General features: G+C 60.5%; 1 protein-coding gene across 2 annotated transcripts; it reads right to left on the reverse strand.

Annotated features, from left to right (window-relative positions):
• Positions 1–470: 470 nt before the first annotated feature.
• Positions 471–15,696, reverse strand: PLCB3 (phospholipase C beta 3). 2 transcript variants are annotated; one of them, XM_025446081.3, is made up of 31 exons: positions 15,457–15,694; positions 12,925–13,002; positions 12,598–12,666; positions 12,370–12,510; positions 12,038–12,117; positions 11,903–11,956; positions 11,741–11,816; positions 11,556–11,656; positions 10,866–11,032; positions 10,632–10,778; positions 9,512–9,752; positions 9,281–9,365; positions 9,013–9,199; positions 7,988–8,193; positions 7,042–7,138; positions 6,876–6,960; positions 6,458–6,582; positions 5,976–6,130; positions 5,720–5,881; positions 4,951–5,050; positions 4,758–4,862; positions 4,453–4,544; positions 3,023–3,176; positions 2,876–2,911; positions 2,589–2,781; positions 1,982–2,123; positions 1,814–1,890; positions 1,644–1,733; positions 1,491–1,548; positions 1,162–1,248; positions 471–1,070 (listed from the first exon to the last, which is right to left on the reverse strand). In XM_025446081.3, exons 1-31 carry the CDS (start codon positions 15,553–15,555, stop codon positions 867–869), a joined length of 3,693 nt encoding a protein of 1,230 aa, XP_025301866.1. In that variant the 5' UTR covers positions 15,556–15,694; the 3' UTR covers positions 471–866. The 2 variants fall into 2 exon arrangements, with proteins under 2 accessions (XP_025301866.1, XP_048952524.1); XM_049096567.1 differs by lacking the exons at positions 471–1,070; positions 1,162–1,248; positions 1,491–1,548; ... (1 more) ...; positions 1,814–1,890; positions 1,982–2,123 and adding an exon at positions 2,145–2,169 and having other exon boundaries at positions 15,457–15,696.
• Between the last annotated feature and the right edge of the window lie 595 nt (positions 15,697–16,291).

Here is a 16,291-nt window from a genome sequence, read left to right on the forward strand (position 1 = left end):
CTGATGTTGGGCAGGTTCTGAGTTGACCAGGTCCATCCCTGATTAGAGTCAACTGCCTGTGAGGGGCCCAGGGCAGCCTCAGCGGAAGATGTTGGGTTCTTGGGTCATATCAGGCGACAGGAAGGGGGGGCAGGGAAGGCTTCCTGAAGCAGAGGCCTGAGCCTCTGAAGGGAGAACAAGAAGAGCCCAGGAGGGAGAAAAGTAATGGAAGCAGGGTATGTGGCAAGAAGGATGAGCCATGGTTGGAGGGCATAAAGGCAGGAAAGCCTAGGGGAGGCCACAGGGACTCTGATGGCATGTCATTGGGAAGATCTGCAGGATGCAGGCAAGGAGGTCTCAAGGACCTCAACCCCACAGTGCCCACCAGCCCATTTTATAGATGAGAAAACCAAAGCCCCAGGAGGGTGGCGAGCCGGGTCCAGGGTCCCCCACAGAACTGCTGCCCCCCTGCCAACCACACTGCACACAGGTTCCCTGAAATCCACTTTTATTCATATAAAAAAAATTTCCAAAGGATAGAGAAAGCATGTGACCCCCACCCTACTTCCCAGAGCTCAAAATCTCTGCCAGTGTTCCCTGGGGAAGTGAGGGAGAGAGCTCCCACTCTGGGGCAGGGGTCTCATGGGGGCAAAAGCCTTGTGGCCCACAGTGGCCCAGTGCCTTCCTCAGGACCAAAGACAGGAAGGAGGGCCTGGGGACTCCTGGCCCCAGGAAGGTGAAGGGAGGGAGTTAGTGTGGGGTGCTTGCCCCAGTTTAAAAAAATAAAATTTCTAAAGATAAAAAGTTAAAAAAAAAAAAAAAGCATTAGTGTCTTAGCTTCCTGCCCTCCCAGCACCCATCCTGTGGCCACCTCTTGCTCAGCCAGTTCAGAGCTTCGTATTCTCCTCTTGGCTCTCTGAGTCAGCGCCAGACAGGTGCCCGCTGCTCCCAGGTGCGTGACCGTTGCTGGCACAGGCCACCAGGTGCCTGTCCCCCAGCCCCTCCGGTGTCTCGCCCAGCAGGCTCTGGCGGATCTCCTGGGGCAGCCTTGCTCGATGTTCCTGACACTCCTGGGCCAGCTGGGCCAGCAGCTTAGGGAGGAGGAGGAGGAGGAGTAGGACAAGCGAGACTGTGCCACCCAGCACCCTGCCCACCTGTTGCCTGCCTCACCCATGGCCTCACCTTGGGCTCCTCTTCAGCCAGCTGCTGTAGGACCTGCTGCTGCCCAGCCACCAGGCGTTCCTGCCGCTGCTTCTGGGCCTCCTCCAGCTGCAGGGGGGGCAGGGGCGGGGTCGAGGACTGGGCTCAGCCAAGGGGGCGTAAGCAAGTCAGGCAGGTGTAGGCTCCCAGGGCTGTGGGGCCAGGGTTCTGAAATGACCCTTATGGCTAAAGGTCTAGAAGCCCCTCTAGGGGAACATAGCAAGAGGCCAGGCACCGAGGAGACAAGTTTCTAATGACTGAAGGAAGAGAGGGGTGGGCGAGGGCTAGGGTGACATCTGAGCCTCACTCACCCGACGGATGGAGTTGACCGACTCAGTGATGTGCCGACGGTTAATCTCTGTCAGTTCCCTGCAGTGAGCAGAGGGGGCTCAGTACCTGCTCCCCCCTCCGCCCCACCCTGCGGCTCCTGGCCCCCCAGCAGCTCCTGGCCCCAGGGCCCTTACGCCTCCTTCTTATGTTTCTCCCTAGTCTTGGCCTCTGAGATACTGTTGTGGCGCTTCCTGTCTAAAATCTTCTGCAATTCCTTCTTCTCCCTGGAAGAGCCCGTAGGGGCAGAGAGAGGGTCAGTGGCAGATCTGGGGGCTCTCCTCTCCTCCCAGCACCAGGCAGTCACCTCTCATTTATCTCCTTCAGCTTCTTGAACTGAGTTGTGTGAGCATCCAGGACAACTTCCCTGAGCCGCTGCTGAGCCTGTGGACACAGGTGGCCAGCAGGTGACACAGGCTGATGCCCGGTCTGTCCCAGAGGCAGGCTCTCCCTTGCTGCCACATGTCCGCCTCACCTGTCTCAGGTGCTCCAGCCTCCGCTCGGCCTCTGTGTCCACCTGAGCCTCCCGTAGCTCCAACAGACTCTGCACCTGTCTCTTCTGGAACTCCTGATACCGCTTTACCTCTTCTCCCTCTTCCTTCTCGTTCTCCCCGCCTCTGTAGGAAGAACCCCTCTGGGTGATCCTCAGGTCATCACATGGACCTGGGCCAGGAGGGCAATGATGGACAGGGCATATCCCAATAGGCAGTGGTAGATACCAGCTTGGCGGGGCGGGGGTAGGGGGCAATGCCAGGGGGTGGGCAGGGTCTTTTATGCCAACGAGGCCCATTAAGTCCATGCAAATGCTGGGAGCCTGCATGGGCAAGGTTCTCCGGAAATACACGCTCTCAGCGGGACTTTGAAAGAGGCCTGGCTCCCAGGAAGAGAGGATGGGATCCAGTGTGGGAAGACTCCTTGATCCTCCTCACACCAAACCTTGACTCTCTGGGGGTCAAGGAGCAGCTCCCTTGGCCATCCCGCCATGCTCCCAGTCCCCTGGTGGATCACCCCCTCACTGTGCACGAACCCTCATATTCACACCAGCGCACACTGCCCCACCTGCAGGCAGGTGTGACACTCACAGGACACCTGGCCGATGCCGGCACCTGCTCTCCGCCCGGGCCTGAGCCAGGCCCTCAAGCAGCCGGCGGGTGAGGGCGACGGCCTTCCGCTGGTGCTTCTTATGTAGCTCCCGCAGCTCTCGTTCTTGCCGGTTCTGGAGCTTCACCAGCGCCTTATGGCCTCGGAGCTCCTCCAGCGGGATTGGGGCCACCTCTGTGAGCAATGGGGCAAAGGTGAGCGGGGCTGGGGCAGGCACAGGCCTGGGGGGGGGCTGCCCCACTCCCTGCAAAACAGCCCTGCCCCACACCTGAGAGGAGGCTGGCGATGAGGTCATCCCGCTGCCCTGGGGAGGAAAGCGGAGGCAGGACTGTGAGGGGCCCAGGGAGAGTAGAATATGGTGGCAATCCCCCCACCCTGCACCCCCATCACCCCCCAGACCTGGGCTGCCCCTTACCTGGGCTGCTGAGGGAGGGGCTGGTAGGGGCTGTGGCAGGGCCTGGGGGCCGGCGCGGGGGTGTGTCCAGGGGGCTAGGTGTAGGGTTTGGGGTCAGCTGGGACCCCGGCTGCTGAGACGGAGTCTCCTGGCATGTCTCTGGGCTGGCCTGAGCCTGAGAAAGCAGAAGGCTCTTTCAAAAATGCTGTTCTAACCTCCCGGGGCTCCCCAGTGCCCCTGGTTGGCTTCCCTTGGCCCGTTTGGCCTGGGCTCCTTGTCTATGATATTGGGCTGTTGGAACAACTTCAAGAGAAATAAGAGGACTAAAATAAGCATTTCTAAACTCCTTTTCCATGTGGGGTGTGGGAAAGGTAATAGGAGACTGTGTCTCTAGGATGCCACGCCCCGTTGCATGTGCTCAGGAACTTCTAGATTGTTCAGGAAAGCCTTGGCCCCACCCCAAATTTCCTCCCCTCTCGGAGTCCCCTCCGCCCTTGCCCACAGCTGCTCATCTTCCTTGTTGCTTGGCTCCTGATTAAATCATCGAAGGAAGTGACCGCAGAGTGGGCACCAGCCTCTCCTGCTAACAGCTCCATGCAGCCTCTCTCTCTCTGCCTGTCACAGGCCCCATGGGACCAGGTCTGGATGTGCAGGCAAGCCTCTGCTCCTGACCCCTCCCCACAGAAGCCACTACCCATCTCATGGCTCCCAGGACCCCATGTTTTAAAAGCTTCTTTGGCTTCTAACTGCTCTGGTGAGGCAGCCGAACCCTGCGTTTCAGCTTTGACCCTGACCCTGTTGCAGCTGGGGAAGTGCCAGCCTCGGTCTGTCCCAAAAGGCTCTCACATGCAGAACGGGTAGTTTCCACCTCCTTAAAATGTGGACAGTAACCCAAGGCTGCTGAGCCCACTGAGTCAGAATCAGAGAGGCCAGAAGCCCCACACCAGCGGAAGGGCCGGTGCTGGAGGCAGAGCTCAGGGCTGGAGGCCCTCCGGTAGAGAGCCTCGGTGTTCCCACCTCTACACTGGGGTGGCAGGACCAGACTCAGGTGGTGCAGGGGATTATGTGAGTTAAGTGGGTGAAAAGAGCCAGGCGGAGACCTGGCATTCAGAATTCACTTGGCTTTATTATCTGGTCTGGATGACAGAAGCCAGAAAGAGGAACCAACCCCCAGGTAGAGGGTGTGAGTAAATGCATCAAGTCGGCATCTATAGTAAGGCAGTGAACAGCCCTCCTCGGTGAGAGGAGCCAGACCACCAGCCAGGCCTGGAATGGGACAGTGCAGGGGCAAGGAGAAAGCTGCAGGGTGCTCCACCAGGCCCCGGCCCAGAGATCAGCCCTCACTGCCCTCCACCAACTTGCCCACCACACCACACCCCTTCCCGGAAGTCCCTAGGGTCCAGGTCAGCCTGAGCCTGTTGCCTCCCCATTCCTGACCTGCCCTGGCTCACCTCACTCTCCCCAATGAGGGCGGCCAACTGCTTGGCCCTCTGGTCCATCAGGCTGACATGCTTGATGGGGTTGATCAGGGCCTCTGCGTAGTCTAGATGGGGGCAGAAGGCAAGGGTTTCAGAGACACAACCCCCAAGGCCATACCTTCCCCATTGTTCTGGTTTCATGGCGAGACCACAGAACCTGCCCTCTGGTCTGTTTACCACCCTCCATCGGGGCCATCTGGCTGAACCACTGCCAGACCCTGTTTGCACCCCTGTCCCCTACCCCGCCTGGCCTGCGTCCCCCTGCTCCCCCAGCTCACCCTGGTGGTCATCAGGAATATAGTCGGAGGCTTCAGTGTAGATGAGCAGGGCTGGCAGGCAAAGTGGCTGGTTGGCCTCGTTCCGCAGACAGATGTAGTGGTACCCTGTGAGGACCAGAGAGCAAGGTGGCTGAGCCCGGCTAGGTCCTCCCACACACTGCCCCTGTGCTTGCCAGAGCCCAGACGGCCTCACCTGAGCGGATGGCAGAGACGGGCAGAATCCGATGCCCCACAAACTTGCCGCCTTCCTCAAAGGCCGCGATGCGCAGCGAAGCCAGCGTGGGTAGCACCACCTGAGGGCCCAGACTGGTGCTGAGCTATGCAGCTGACCCACAGCCACTGTGTCCACTGAGCCACAAATGACCACAGCTGCTAAGGCCAACACTCCAGTGGACCCTCAGACAAGGTGACCTCATGACTGCCCATCAGTCAATATTGCTGCTGAGCCGGTGGCAGACCCACACCTCCACGGCCTGGCCAAATGGATGGTGAGCAGCGGAGAAAACAGGCAGACCCCTGCAGGCACCACTATGCTGGGACAGGCCTGGTCACTGCCAAGTTAGAAACTGTACTGTGAGCCAGGGTCTGCGCCTGAGGCCACAGCCACCCCAGCGGGGTCCAGTCCTTTGGGGAGGCAGGGGGAAGAGCTGGTGGGTGCTTTCGGCTGTGATCCCAGTCAAGTCCTTCCTGCCTGGAAGGCAGGGCGGGCTGCACCCCCCTCCTCACTGGGGGGCTGCAGGCCCTCCTGCTGTCTCACTCTCTCATTCTCTTCTGCAAGCCTGCAGAGGGCAAGGAGCCTGAGCCTGACCCTGGCACATGCAGGGCCTACATGGGCTTGACAGACCCAGGCTTGAGGTCCCCCGGCCCCCCTGCCTTCCAACCCGCGAGCACTACCATTGCGCCTGCTTCCTCCTCCCCTGACCGAGAGAGCCTGGCAGGGCAGGTGCAGGCGCCAAGCTCACCTTGGGGAAGTCAAAAGGTTCCTCATCCCACACAGGGTTGAATGAGTTCCCTTGAGAGGTCCGAGTACGGTACTTGCGCCGCGTGTCAACGGGGAGGCCAAACATGTCCACCTCCACATAGATGCCCACCTTCCTGTCGGACAGGAACTGCCCCGAGATCACCTGGTGGGGGCGGGCAGGGCAGGAGCAGGAGGGTAAGGTGACTGCCACGTGTCCCACTCCTAGGACAGCCTGCCAGAGCCCCCCGTGGCCCTACCTTGACCCGCAAGGCATTGGCCACAATGCCATCCACAATGACTTCGGTGAAAGGATCGAAGGACTTGTCTGGCCGCCGCATAAACTCAGGTTTGAGCAGATAGCCACTGCGCCCATTGTACTCGAACACGCCTGCGTTGAGCTGCATTGCCACATCTGGGGGGGGGGGGGGATACCGGGAAGGCAAAGGGCCAGAAAAGCCAATAAGGTGAGGAGTCAGAAGGATGGTTCAGTGCAGAGGGAAGACCAGGGAGCATTGGGTCAGATCAGATGGGCTCAGCAGTCCAGACTCGGGAAAGATCAGACAGGGAAAAGGTCTGGGGTCAGCCAAGGCCAGGAGTGGAGGTTTGCCAAAGTCCTGGTTGGGTGGAGATCTGGGATTAGATACAGAGGTCCCTTTGGACAACGTTAGCAGGATCACAGAGCAGAGGAGTCAGGGAGGCTGGAGGAGTCCAGGGAGTTGAGGCAGGTCAGTGCTCTCACCCAGGGTCTGGAAGTTGAGTGCAACAAGCTGGCAGCCCACGTTCCAAAAGAGCTGGGGCATGTAGTTGGATGAGTCCACGCGGGTACCCTTAGGGTAGATGCGGCTGAGCTGCTGTTTATTGTATCTGAGGTTGGCAGTCAGGGGCCATGCCATTTACCGGTCCCCGCCTCCCGGGCAGCACTCCAGGCCCATCCTCGGTTCCTGTCAACCCACTTCCCGGCCTTTGCTCAAGATGCCCTTCTGGCCCCCGCCTCTTGACCGGGGCCCTGTGCGGTTTCCTAGGCTAACCCCAAACCCAGACCAGAGTGCTGGAGCGTCAGGACCCTGTACAGGTGGCATAAGTGGGCTCAGAACATCTGAGCCAGTCTCTGAGCACCCCCACCCTGGTCTGCCAGCCCTGGCAATGTGGAAAGATACTCCACAAACTCCATGGGGCTCTTGGTCAGTTGCTCCATGGCCTTGGTTTCGACGAAGGATGACATCTCAAAGCATTTGTTCCTTTCTGCAGGGTGAGGAACAGGACGGAGTCAGGTCTGGAAAAGCTGGGCTGGCTCCTATTCCCACCATCTCCTTCCCCACTCACTTCGAGCAGCCTCAAAGGACTTGAACTTGACAGGCTCAATGTAGTTGACGAGTGTTGACATTTCCTCAGTGGCATTGACCTCACTGCTGGCAGTGCCCTGTGGCCCCCAAACAAAGGGTCAGCGGGGCCATGAAAGTAACATCCGCCAAACATCAGCTGGAAGTTCCCTCACTTGCCCCCTCACTCAGGAAGGAGGTGCTGACCCTCTGCCTACCTCTGCAATCACACTGCCCAGTGGCCCACAGTCCTGGCCCCATCTGCCCCAAGGACTTCCCTCTGGGGCCTTGCCCTGGACCCCACCTTCCTCTTTTGCCTCCTGCCTCCCTGATCCCTGGAAGCTAGAACTCCTCACCCAACCCCAGGGACTCAACTATTCCCAGGCAGATGAGCCATTATCTCCAAATACTACGTTGCCATCTCCTCTCCGGGGGCCCACCAGGAGCCTCGAACTCCACACCTGCCATGCTGAGCTTGGCCACCCCTGCCCACGCCCTTCCTCACGCTGGGCCCTCCTAAATTTGACCTCACATTTCTGTCACCTCCACTCCTCAGAACTCAACACTCCTTTGCCTGATACTGCCCCTTCAGGTACCTTCCAGTCCTGCCACAGGGCCTTTGCACATGGGGTCCCTCTTGCTCAGGTCCAATCGCCCAACCTCCCTGCCCAGGTCGGTCTCCCCCTCTTCCCTCCAATTCCACATCCTAATTCACCCCTCCCCAGTCCAGTCACAAGCGTAAGTTCACTTGCTCCCATGCCTGTTTACCTAAGACCCCTTCTCCCCCCCGTGTGTGTACACACACCCTACAGACTCCAGAAGAGCAGGGATAACACTGAATGTGACGAGACCCAGCACACAGCACTGTGCCTGGCACTCAGTATGTGCTCAGCAAATGCTGGGGTAATGAGTACGTGCTCCCTCTGCCTCTTCCCGCCTTTGGGGCTAACCTCATCTGAGGTTGGCTTTTTAGGATCTGCCTGTTCCTCCTCTTCCTCCTCTTCTTCCTCATCCTCACGGTCAGCAGATCCAAGAGTGTTGGGGCCCCGTGGGAGCCCATCCTCGCCTAGAGACTTCTGAGGCTCCAGGCTAGGCTTCTCCAGGCCCACCTCTTCCCCATTGCTCAGGCCTGGGCAGCTCTCAGAGCTGGGGGACCCTGCAGAGGAGAGCGCCACAGGGGGTCAGGACAAACACAAACACTCAGGGAGTCAGGAGGGATCGTGGCCAGTGTGCACAGAGGCGACTCGGCGCGGGAGGTCAAGGAGTAATCTCAGGACAGTGTGGCTGGGGGAGAGAACAGAGGTCAGGAGTTGGATGGGATTAAAGCCAGGAGTATGGGGGTCATGGCTCAAGGGTCAAGGCCCAGAGTTCTAGCCATTAGAGAGGTAGGCAGGGTGGCTCAGAAGGGCGAGAAGCCAGGGCCTGGGGTACAATGGCCTTGGCAGTGGGAGGTAAAAGATGACACGGGGTTCCAAGTTAGGCATCCATCAGAGCCACAGCCAATGAGGAGGCTTCATGAAGTGAGAGGTCAGGGGTCAGATGTATGGAGGACTTCAATGAAGTGAGAGGTCAGAGAGTTAACTAAAATTATAATCCAATGGGTAGATAGACTCAGTGGAGGTCACAGGATAAGGGTCAGAGGTCTGAGGGTCACAACCAAAGCATGAGGATGTATGTGGTTCACTGAGGTCAGAGGTTAGAATTCAGTTATAATCTGGTGGAGAGGGCTTTGTGAGGGGTGGGAGGCTGAGGTCGAGGGATCAGGAATTGGAGAGAACCAAATCCAGTTGGGGGGTAGTTCAGTGAGGTCAGTGCCAGGGTCAGGGGTCAGAGGTCCCATCCTCAGCTGAGGGGCTTGGTGAGGAGGGAGCGTCAGGTTGGGAGCAGAAGGAGGGTCACCAGGGAGGTAGGGCCCTGTGAGGGGAGAGTTCAGGGTCAGGATCAGGGCTGAAGGCTGGGCAGGGAGGGGCCATACCAAGCTGAGGTGAGGAGGGGTCAGTGGTGGCAGAGCTCTCGCTCAGGGCCGAGTTGCTCTGCTCCAGCGGCCGCTTGCGCACAGAGCTGTTGGGGACACCAGTGCTGGGCTGGTGTCGCTTCTTGTTCTTCACCAGGATGCGGCCCATCAGGTCCTGGGGGCTGGGCAGGGGGACACCTGGGGCCAGCTGTGGGCACGGACAGGTGAGCACCTGCTGGGTGCCCTCACCACCGCCCCCATGCCCTGCCACAGCTCCAAGCCCTCATACCGGGTACTTGTCCAGTGGGTCGATGAGCAGCGCGTCCCCAAAGATGGAACGGCAGTACTCGGCCATCTTGGCCTGCTGCTTCGCTCTGTGGGGCCAAGATCAAAGGTCAGAGGTCCCTGGGGGTGAAGCCAATGTCCCCAGGGTAGATCAAAGGCCTTCAGGATCAGAGGTCACAGGAACGGTCCAACACTTCCCTTTGGCCCGATCGCACAGGTTCAGGGGCCCACTCACGAGTCCACGTGATTCTCGAAGGAGAGGATGACTGGATAGGGTGAGGTCTTGAAGGCGGTTTCTGCAATGGCCTCGAGCACGTCTCTCAGCGGCACCTCAGTGGTCATGGTGAAGCCGTGGGTGATGAAGGGCTCCTCCTCCGGCGGCCGCCCTTTCCACACATCCAGCTCCACACAGCGGCAGCCCCACAGCAGCGCCTGCCGGTACATCTCCACCGACGAGGTCCCAGCCAGCTGCCCCGCTAGCGGCGAGGCTCTGTCACCACAGCTGCCTGGCCAGCCCGGCTCCTCACCCTCCTCCCCAGGCCTGTGCCCAACCAGCCATGCTGGAGATGCACAGGCCCCCGTGGCAGCCCAGCCCGGCCCTGGCATGCTGCCAGGCCAGCGCTTGATTGCTCCTTAATTCACTGTGGAACCAGCGCTGTCTCTCCTGAGATCCCCCAGGGCAGGGCCCATGTCCTGCCCCCCAGCCCCTGGCCCCCATCCAAACTGGGCAGAGTCAGCATCCAGCAGTGCTGGCTGACTGGTTCCTCCTCCAGGACTCACCCTCTGACAGATAAACACCTGCCCCTCCTGCCCCCCCAGCTATAGCCTCCATCACCTCTGGCCCAGGGATGGCGGGCCCCTGCCTGCCTCCCATCCAATCTCGGCAGAGCTCCTGGCTGTCATTCTTCCCAAAACTGACCATGTCTCACCACCCCCCTGATTAACACCCTCCAAAAAGTCTTTCCCATCCACTTAGGATAAATCCAAATCCCTTCAGCACCCTGGTCTAGCCCTGCCTCCTTCTCTCACTCCCTCTCTCACCTCTACCTGCCCCAGCACCCACCCTGCCTCCGGCCTCCTTCCAGCTGAAGACCACCAAGGAGTCTTGTGTTCCTTCATCATAGGCCAGCCAGCGAAGGCCTCAGCCCTTCCCCAGGGAAGCCTTCCAGACCACCCAGGATATGCGCCCATGCAGAGAAGCCCTGCTCCCCCTGCCAGCCCCGTCGGTGCGGGATGCCTGTTCCCCACCTGCATCCCTCTCACTGGCCACCCCAAAAGGAGGGAGGCCATGGAAAGGGTGGAGGACAGAGGTCACAGAGGCCACTGCCCCAGCTGCCCAAGGATGGCTCACTCACCTGTGAGATAGGTGTTGTGTGAGGAGTTGATGAAATAGGCACTGAGTGGCTGGGTCATGTCAGCGCTCAGATCCAGGGCCTCCAGGGGCAGGATCCCATTCTCTTCACCTCCCAGGTAGCGGCTGAAGCCCTCCATGGACATCTGATCTGGGGGACGGGTGAGGTCAGCAGGCTCAGCTAGGGCTCCTGCTGCCACTCCCGCAGCTCCAACTGGCTCCATCCACACTGGCTCACCTCGCTCCAGGAACTGCTGGTTGGGCTCATACTTCTCAATGAGCAGCCGAGCCTGGGAGGGCCGCAGGGGTGGGTACAGCACTTCGTTGAGCCTTGGGTCCCGTTGCTTCTGGTTGATGAAGTCCATGAGCTGCTCCAGCGTCAGGTATGGCTTGCCCTTAGCACCTCTAGAAGGGGTATGAAGCTGAGCGAGGCTGCAGCCTCAACAGCCCCTGCTTACCCTGGCAGCGGGAGTCAGAAGGTCTGGGCCAGGCTCTAGCACCTGCTGATTGGGACTTGAGCGAATGGCTGCCCACTCTGGGCCTGTTTTCCCATCCTCTCTCCTAACCACTCTCCTAAGGTGCTGGCATTGCTATTAACAAGGGCTTTGGAAGCCACCAAGTGTTTGGCCTGCTATGCCTGCTTCCAGACCCTAGACCCAACCTCAGCTCCAGGGGTCACTTGCTATATGAGCTTAGGCAAGTATCACAGTCCATTGAAGCTGCTCAGTCCCCCACCCGTGCATAGGCTGATGAAAGTAACCCCAGCAAAGGCCCAGCACAGAGCAGTTCCCAGCATAGACCCAACCCCAACCCCAGCCCCAGCACACTGGGACCCTCAATAGTTCTGCTTCCCCTCACTGTGCTAGAAGGAATGCCAGTAGAGGCCAGAGAGCACCAGGCGCTCGGAGGTGGGCCCAGCCCCACTCACATCTCTAGCAGGATCTTGTCAATGTCCGGCCGCAGACACAACTTATTCAGGAACCGCTCAAAGATTTCCAAGGAAAACTCATCGGGCCGGATGGATTCACTCTGGGGGTCAGACATGTCGGGTGAGAACCCAGGGGCAGCCAGCCCCAAAAGACCAGATACCCTATGTTGCCCCTGCCTCCTCACCCGGTTGAAATTGAGGCCACAGGATTCTAGTGCGGTCTCCACTCGCTTTTTATCTGCTGAAAACATCTTCAGGATACTGAGCAAGTGAGAGGGGTCAGAGTCATGGGGGTGAAGGTCACCAAGGTGGGAGCAGGAGAAGGTGCTGAAGGAAAGAATACTCACTTCTTAACCGGGATCCGTCCATCCTGGTTCACCTGCAGCTTCAGCTTGGTGTATCTGGGGAGGCAGGCAGAAGGGTCACATGCTGGGCATGGCCACCTGAACCCCCAATACCCCGTAGGCAGGCCGAGGACTCACGCTTTCCGCAGGAAGGTATTCCTGGAGGCGTTCTGAGCCAGGATGTTCATAGCCAGCTTGAACAGCTCCTCGGCCCAGACCTGAGGGGTCACGAGACTGGGTGAGGGTGGGGGTGGGGGGTGAATGGGGAACAGAGAGGTTGGCCCAGCCCCAGCCCCAGCCCACACTCAGAATCGGGTATGATCCACAGTGAGTGCTTAAATTCTGCTTTGTCAGAGGATGGTTAGAAATAGGGGCAGAGAACAGCCTGGTGCACAACAGACGCTAAGTGATGGCTGACTCGGCAAGTGAGGTGGTGGCTCCCTAGGCCCAACCCTTGGGCCCTAGCTCACCTTGGCTGTGTCATCCTGCACAGCCATGAAGTTCAAGAATGTTGTATTCACCGGGTCTGGCCCGGCCACCACCGTCATCAACTTCTCCTCTAGTCGGGTATCAGGGCCCCCAAAGCCCAGCACCTCCCGGATCTTGGGGTCCTGAGTAGTTGAAAGCCAAGGGTAAAGAGAGGTGTCTCCATCCCTCAAGCCCTCACAGCCATCCTCAGCTCAGGCCCCATTGCTCACCTTTGGCAGGCGGGAGTAACGACCTGTTCGCGTGTCCCTGATGGAACTAATGTCCAGTGTGTCCACCTCCTGGGGAAACCAGACACCAGGGTAGGTCTGAGAGGCTATGAGGCAAGAGCCAGGCAAGGCCCCCAAGATCTCCACCCAGGGTCCCCCCACCTCCTGTAGCCCCAGCCTCAGCCCCCACCCTTAGCACTTCCTGTCCAGGGAGTCATGGGAGAGGTCAGCCAGCAGCTGGGCCCCACCCTCCTGGGCGGGTAGGAGGGGTTTGGGGGTCTGGGCCAGGGCCCCTAGACTTGAGCAAGCTGTACCAGTGCCCACCCTCACCATGTTGGGTCCAGTCCAGTATAGAAAGAAGCCATTGGAATCCACACGCAGGGTTACCAGGTTCCGACTGGAGGTCTCCTGGGGACGGGACGGGAAGGCAGGGATGAGTGAGGCCTGTAGCCTAGGCTTGGGCCCTGGACTCCCCTCAGGCCCTCCACCCCAGTGTTTCTGCTAGTGAATGAAGATGAAGCCTCATACAGCCCACAGGTCCCTTATGGAAGGTTCCCTACAGTCCTTGGGATAAAGCTCACGCAACTGTCCCTGGAGTGACATCTGGGATCCCAGGGCCCCTCCCAGTCTCACCTGTCTGACCCTAGGGCTCCATCACTCGGACCACTATCTTTCCCCTCCTCTAGCTTTTACATTGTTGTTCCTTTGCTGGGATAGCCTTTCTCTCCTTCCTTCTCAAACCCATGAAATCTGACCCACCTCCTTGGGGAGGCCTCCCCAGCCCCCAGTCCTGGGTTCAATTTCCTCAGAGGGTTTGGCAGCTCCCTGGTGGTCAGAGCACTCTGAAGCCCCCTCGAGAATATTTACAGGATGAAAGCAGAGGGTTCAGAAGTCTGACTTCTACAGCTTTTGGGTTCCTCAGAGCAGCCCTTACGCCTGTCTCAAAGCCCATGACCCCCAATCCTGCACCCCACTGGAGCTTCAGTCCTGCAGCTCACGTCTTACACAATACAGACTGAATCTCCCCAGAAGGGGACTCTCTCTGCCCTTGGGCCTGGATGGTGAATTCTGTCTTCCCTCAAACAGCCCTATGGCTGGCAGGAGGGCAGGGAAGGGTAGGCCACCCCCATTTTGAGGCGGATTCTGGTCGCTGGCAGGCTCCCAGGGCCACCCGTGTGACTCAGGACCAGCGGATGGGGGGGCAGAGTGGGGCGGTCCTCAGGGCCAAGTGGCCCTCTAGGAGCTAACGATCTCACGATGAAGTAGGTGCTACTATTGTTCCCATTTAACAGATGAGGAGCCTGAGCTCAGGCAGGTTAGGTGGCTGGCTTAAGGTCAAGATGAGGCGCTAGGATTTGCTCGCAGGCGGTATGGCTCCAGAGTCCGGAAGCCTGGGAAGGAAGGCAGCGGGACCCCGGCGAGGTTCCCAGTTCCTGGCCTTAGCTGCAACCCCACTGTGGGGACTGGGATTAGTCTCCACTCTCCAGACTCAGTTTCCTTTTCTGGAGAATTGGGGTTTGCACCAGCCCCACCCATCTCTTTTTTTACAAAGGCCAGGAGGCCTTGGAACTTTGGGGGTGCCTGCGCCTTCTGGCCTCATGGTGCCGACACCCATCCTCAGCCCCTCTGGAATTCCCAGTCCTGCCCCGCAGCTTGGCTCGAGAGGGGGGAGTTCTATGGGTACTGACCCCAGGACCCTCCCCTGCCCCTCCCTGGGTATCTGGCCTTCAAAACCAGCCCAGGCCCCCTGCTCTTCAGCCCTAAGTCTCAGTCAGCAACCCCCACCCCACCCCCAGGGCCCTCTCCCAGTTTCCACTTCCTTATTTGGGTTTATCACTCTGGAAAGAAAAGGAGAAACTTTTCCCTGCACGCAGGCCTGGGGAGAAGGGTCTCCCCGGTCTCTGGAGCTCCCAGGCACCCCTCTAAGGCACACCTGCTGCCTCAGGCCACGCCCCCAGCCCCTCCCCCCGGCTCCCACGCCTACCCGCCCCACCCAGCCGGAAAGGAACCCAGAGTCTTCCAGGCCTCCGGCCTGACTGGGAAGGAGCAGCGGGGAACCTCAGGCAGGCCGGGTGGAGGCCCTCCTGGGGAAGGAGGGGCCCAGGGGGCAGAGGAGGGGACTGTGTAAAGACGAGGGTGGGGTGCGGGACGGGACGGGGAGCCGCAGGTGGAGGCCGCGGCATCTGGGAAGCCCCAGGGGCAGGGCAGGTAGAAAGGGGGGGCAAGGATTTATTGGGGTTCAAAGTCCCTGATGCTAAGAAATGGAGAACAAAGTTCTCCAGGGGTGGAGGAACTTGTGGGGGCCAAGACTCCTCCACTAGGGGGTCACTTGGTGCTCCCTCCCGAACAGAGAGCTGGGATGGGCTCCTGAAGCAGGGCAAAGGGGTGCAGCAAGAAGAGGGTGAAGAAGTGATGAATGGAGCACAATGTTCGGGCTAGGGCACGAGGAAGAACCGGGGAGCGCTGAGCCCGGCTGGGGTCCAGGATCCCTCAGGCACAGTCCAGTGCCAGGCAGCGGTCTGGGGACCAGGCCAGGGTTGGGGGGAACCAGAACTAGACCGTCAGGCAGGGAGGGGTGGGAAGGACGTGTGAAAAGGGGGTGGGGGGCCGGGATCCACCGGGGTTCGAAGTCTCCGGGCCACAGAGCAGAAAGCCCAGTTTTCCAGAGCTGAAAGGACGGGCGTGGGGGACAAAGTCTTCATCACGGGCACGCTGGGGACTCAAGTTTCCGGAGCACAGCCGGGGTGGCTTCGGGGCGGGGGGGCGCCGTGGCCGGGCCTGGCTCGGTGAGGGTCCCCGGCGTCTGAGCTCGAGCGAGGGAGTCCCAGGAACTGGGTGGAAGCGGGGGCTCCCCGCGCTTACCTCGTCCCATTTGATGAACTTGCTCCCGCGCCGCAGGGTCTCCACCACGGTGGGCGGCTCCAGCTGCAGCGCGTGGACGCCGGGCCTGGCGCCCGCCATGGCCGGCCGGGGGCGAGTCGGGGACCCTCGGAGCCCCGACGAGGACCGACGGCGCCGCCGCTCCCTCCGCGCGCTCCCGCGCGGCCCGCTCCGGCCCCGCGGCGTCAGCGCCCGCCCAGTCTGTCCGGGACGCACCGGAGAAGCGGCGGGGCCCGGGCGGGGCGGGGCGGGGGCGGGGCAGCTGCGGCCCCGCCCCTCCCACCCGCGTCGGCCCGCCCGCCCCGCGGCGGCGGCTCCCCCTGGCGGCCGGGGCGGCGACTGCAGCCAGAAAGGGGAGGGGGCGGGCAGAGCCTCTCCGGACTCGCCTGGGGATGGAGGCGAGAGCTTAGGGCCAGGGTGCTTGTTAGGGGTGCAGCCAGAGGGACTGGCGTAGCGGGCGCTGCTGAAGACTGGGAGGGCGCCAGGCCGCTTCGCTTTCGGAGGCGCGCGGGCGAGGGGACCACGGGAGGGCGGGGCAGGGGCCGGGGCGCAGAGCTTGACCCCTTCCACACTCCAGCAGCACCCAGATGGGTGCTGGAAAAGCCACTCCCACCCCACCCCCCTCTGCCCTCACTTCGCCTCATGCCCTCCTGCAGCAGCTCCGTCCCCCCCTCCCTGGGAGCACTTAACTGGCTAATGGGCCTCCTGCCGGCAGGCGCCCCTCCCCCGTCCCTAGCCGGGAGGAGCCAGGCACTAGCAGACTCCTTTAAGGACCTAAGCATCCTGGCCTTCCCGAAAGAGCCCTAGAACAACCCCC

This window comes from Canis lupus, chromosome 18 (assembly GCF_003254725.2).
Source record: "Canis lupus dingo isolate Sandy chromosome 18, ASM325472v2, whole genome shotgun sequence".
NCBI lineage: Eukaryota > Metazoa > Chordata > Mammalia > Carnivora > Canidae > Canis > Canis lupus.

Excerpts from the sequence above, each read along its gene's own strand:
- PLCB3 (XM_025446081.3), bottom strand. The coding sequence starts at position 15,555 with ATGGCGGGCGCCAGGCCCGGCGTCCACGCGCTGCAGCTGGAGCCGCCC. Across the intron at positions 9,200-9,280 it reads ACCCACTGGACAAGTACCCG|CTGGCCCCAGGTGTCCCCCT; the intron begins GTATGAGGGCTT and ends CCGTGCCCACAG. Across the intron at positions 7,139-7,987 it reads AAAAGCCAACCTCAGATGAG|GGCACTGCCAGCAGTGAGGT; the intron begins GTTAGCCCCAAA and ends TGGGGGCCACAG.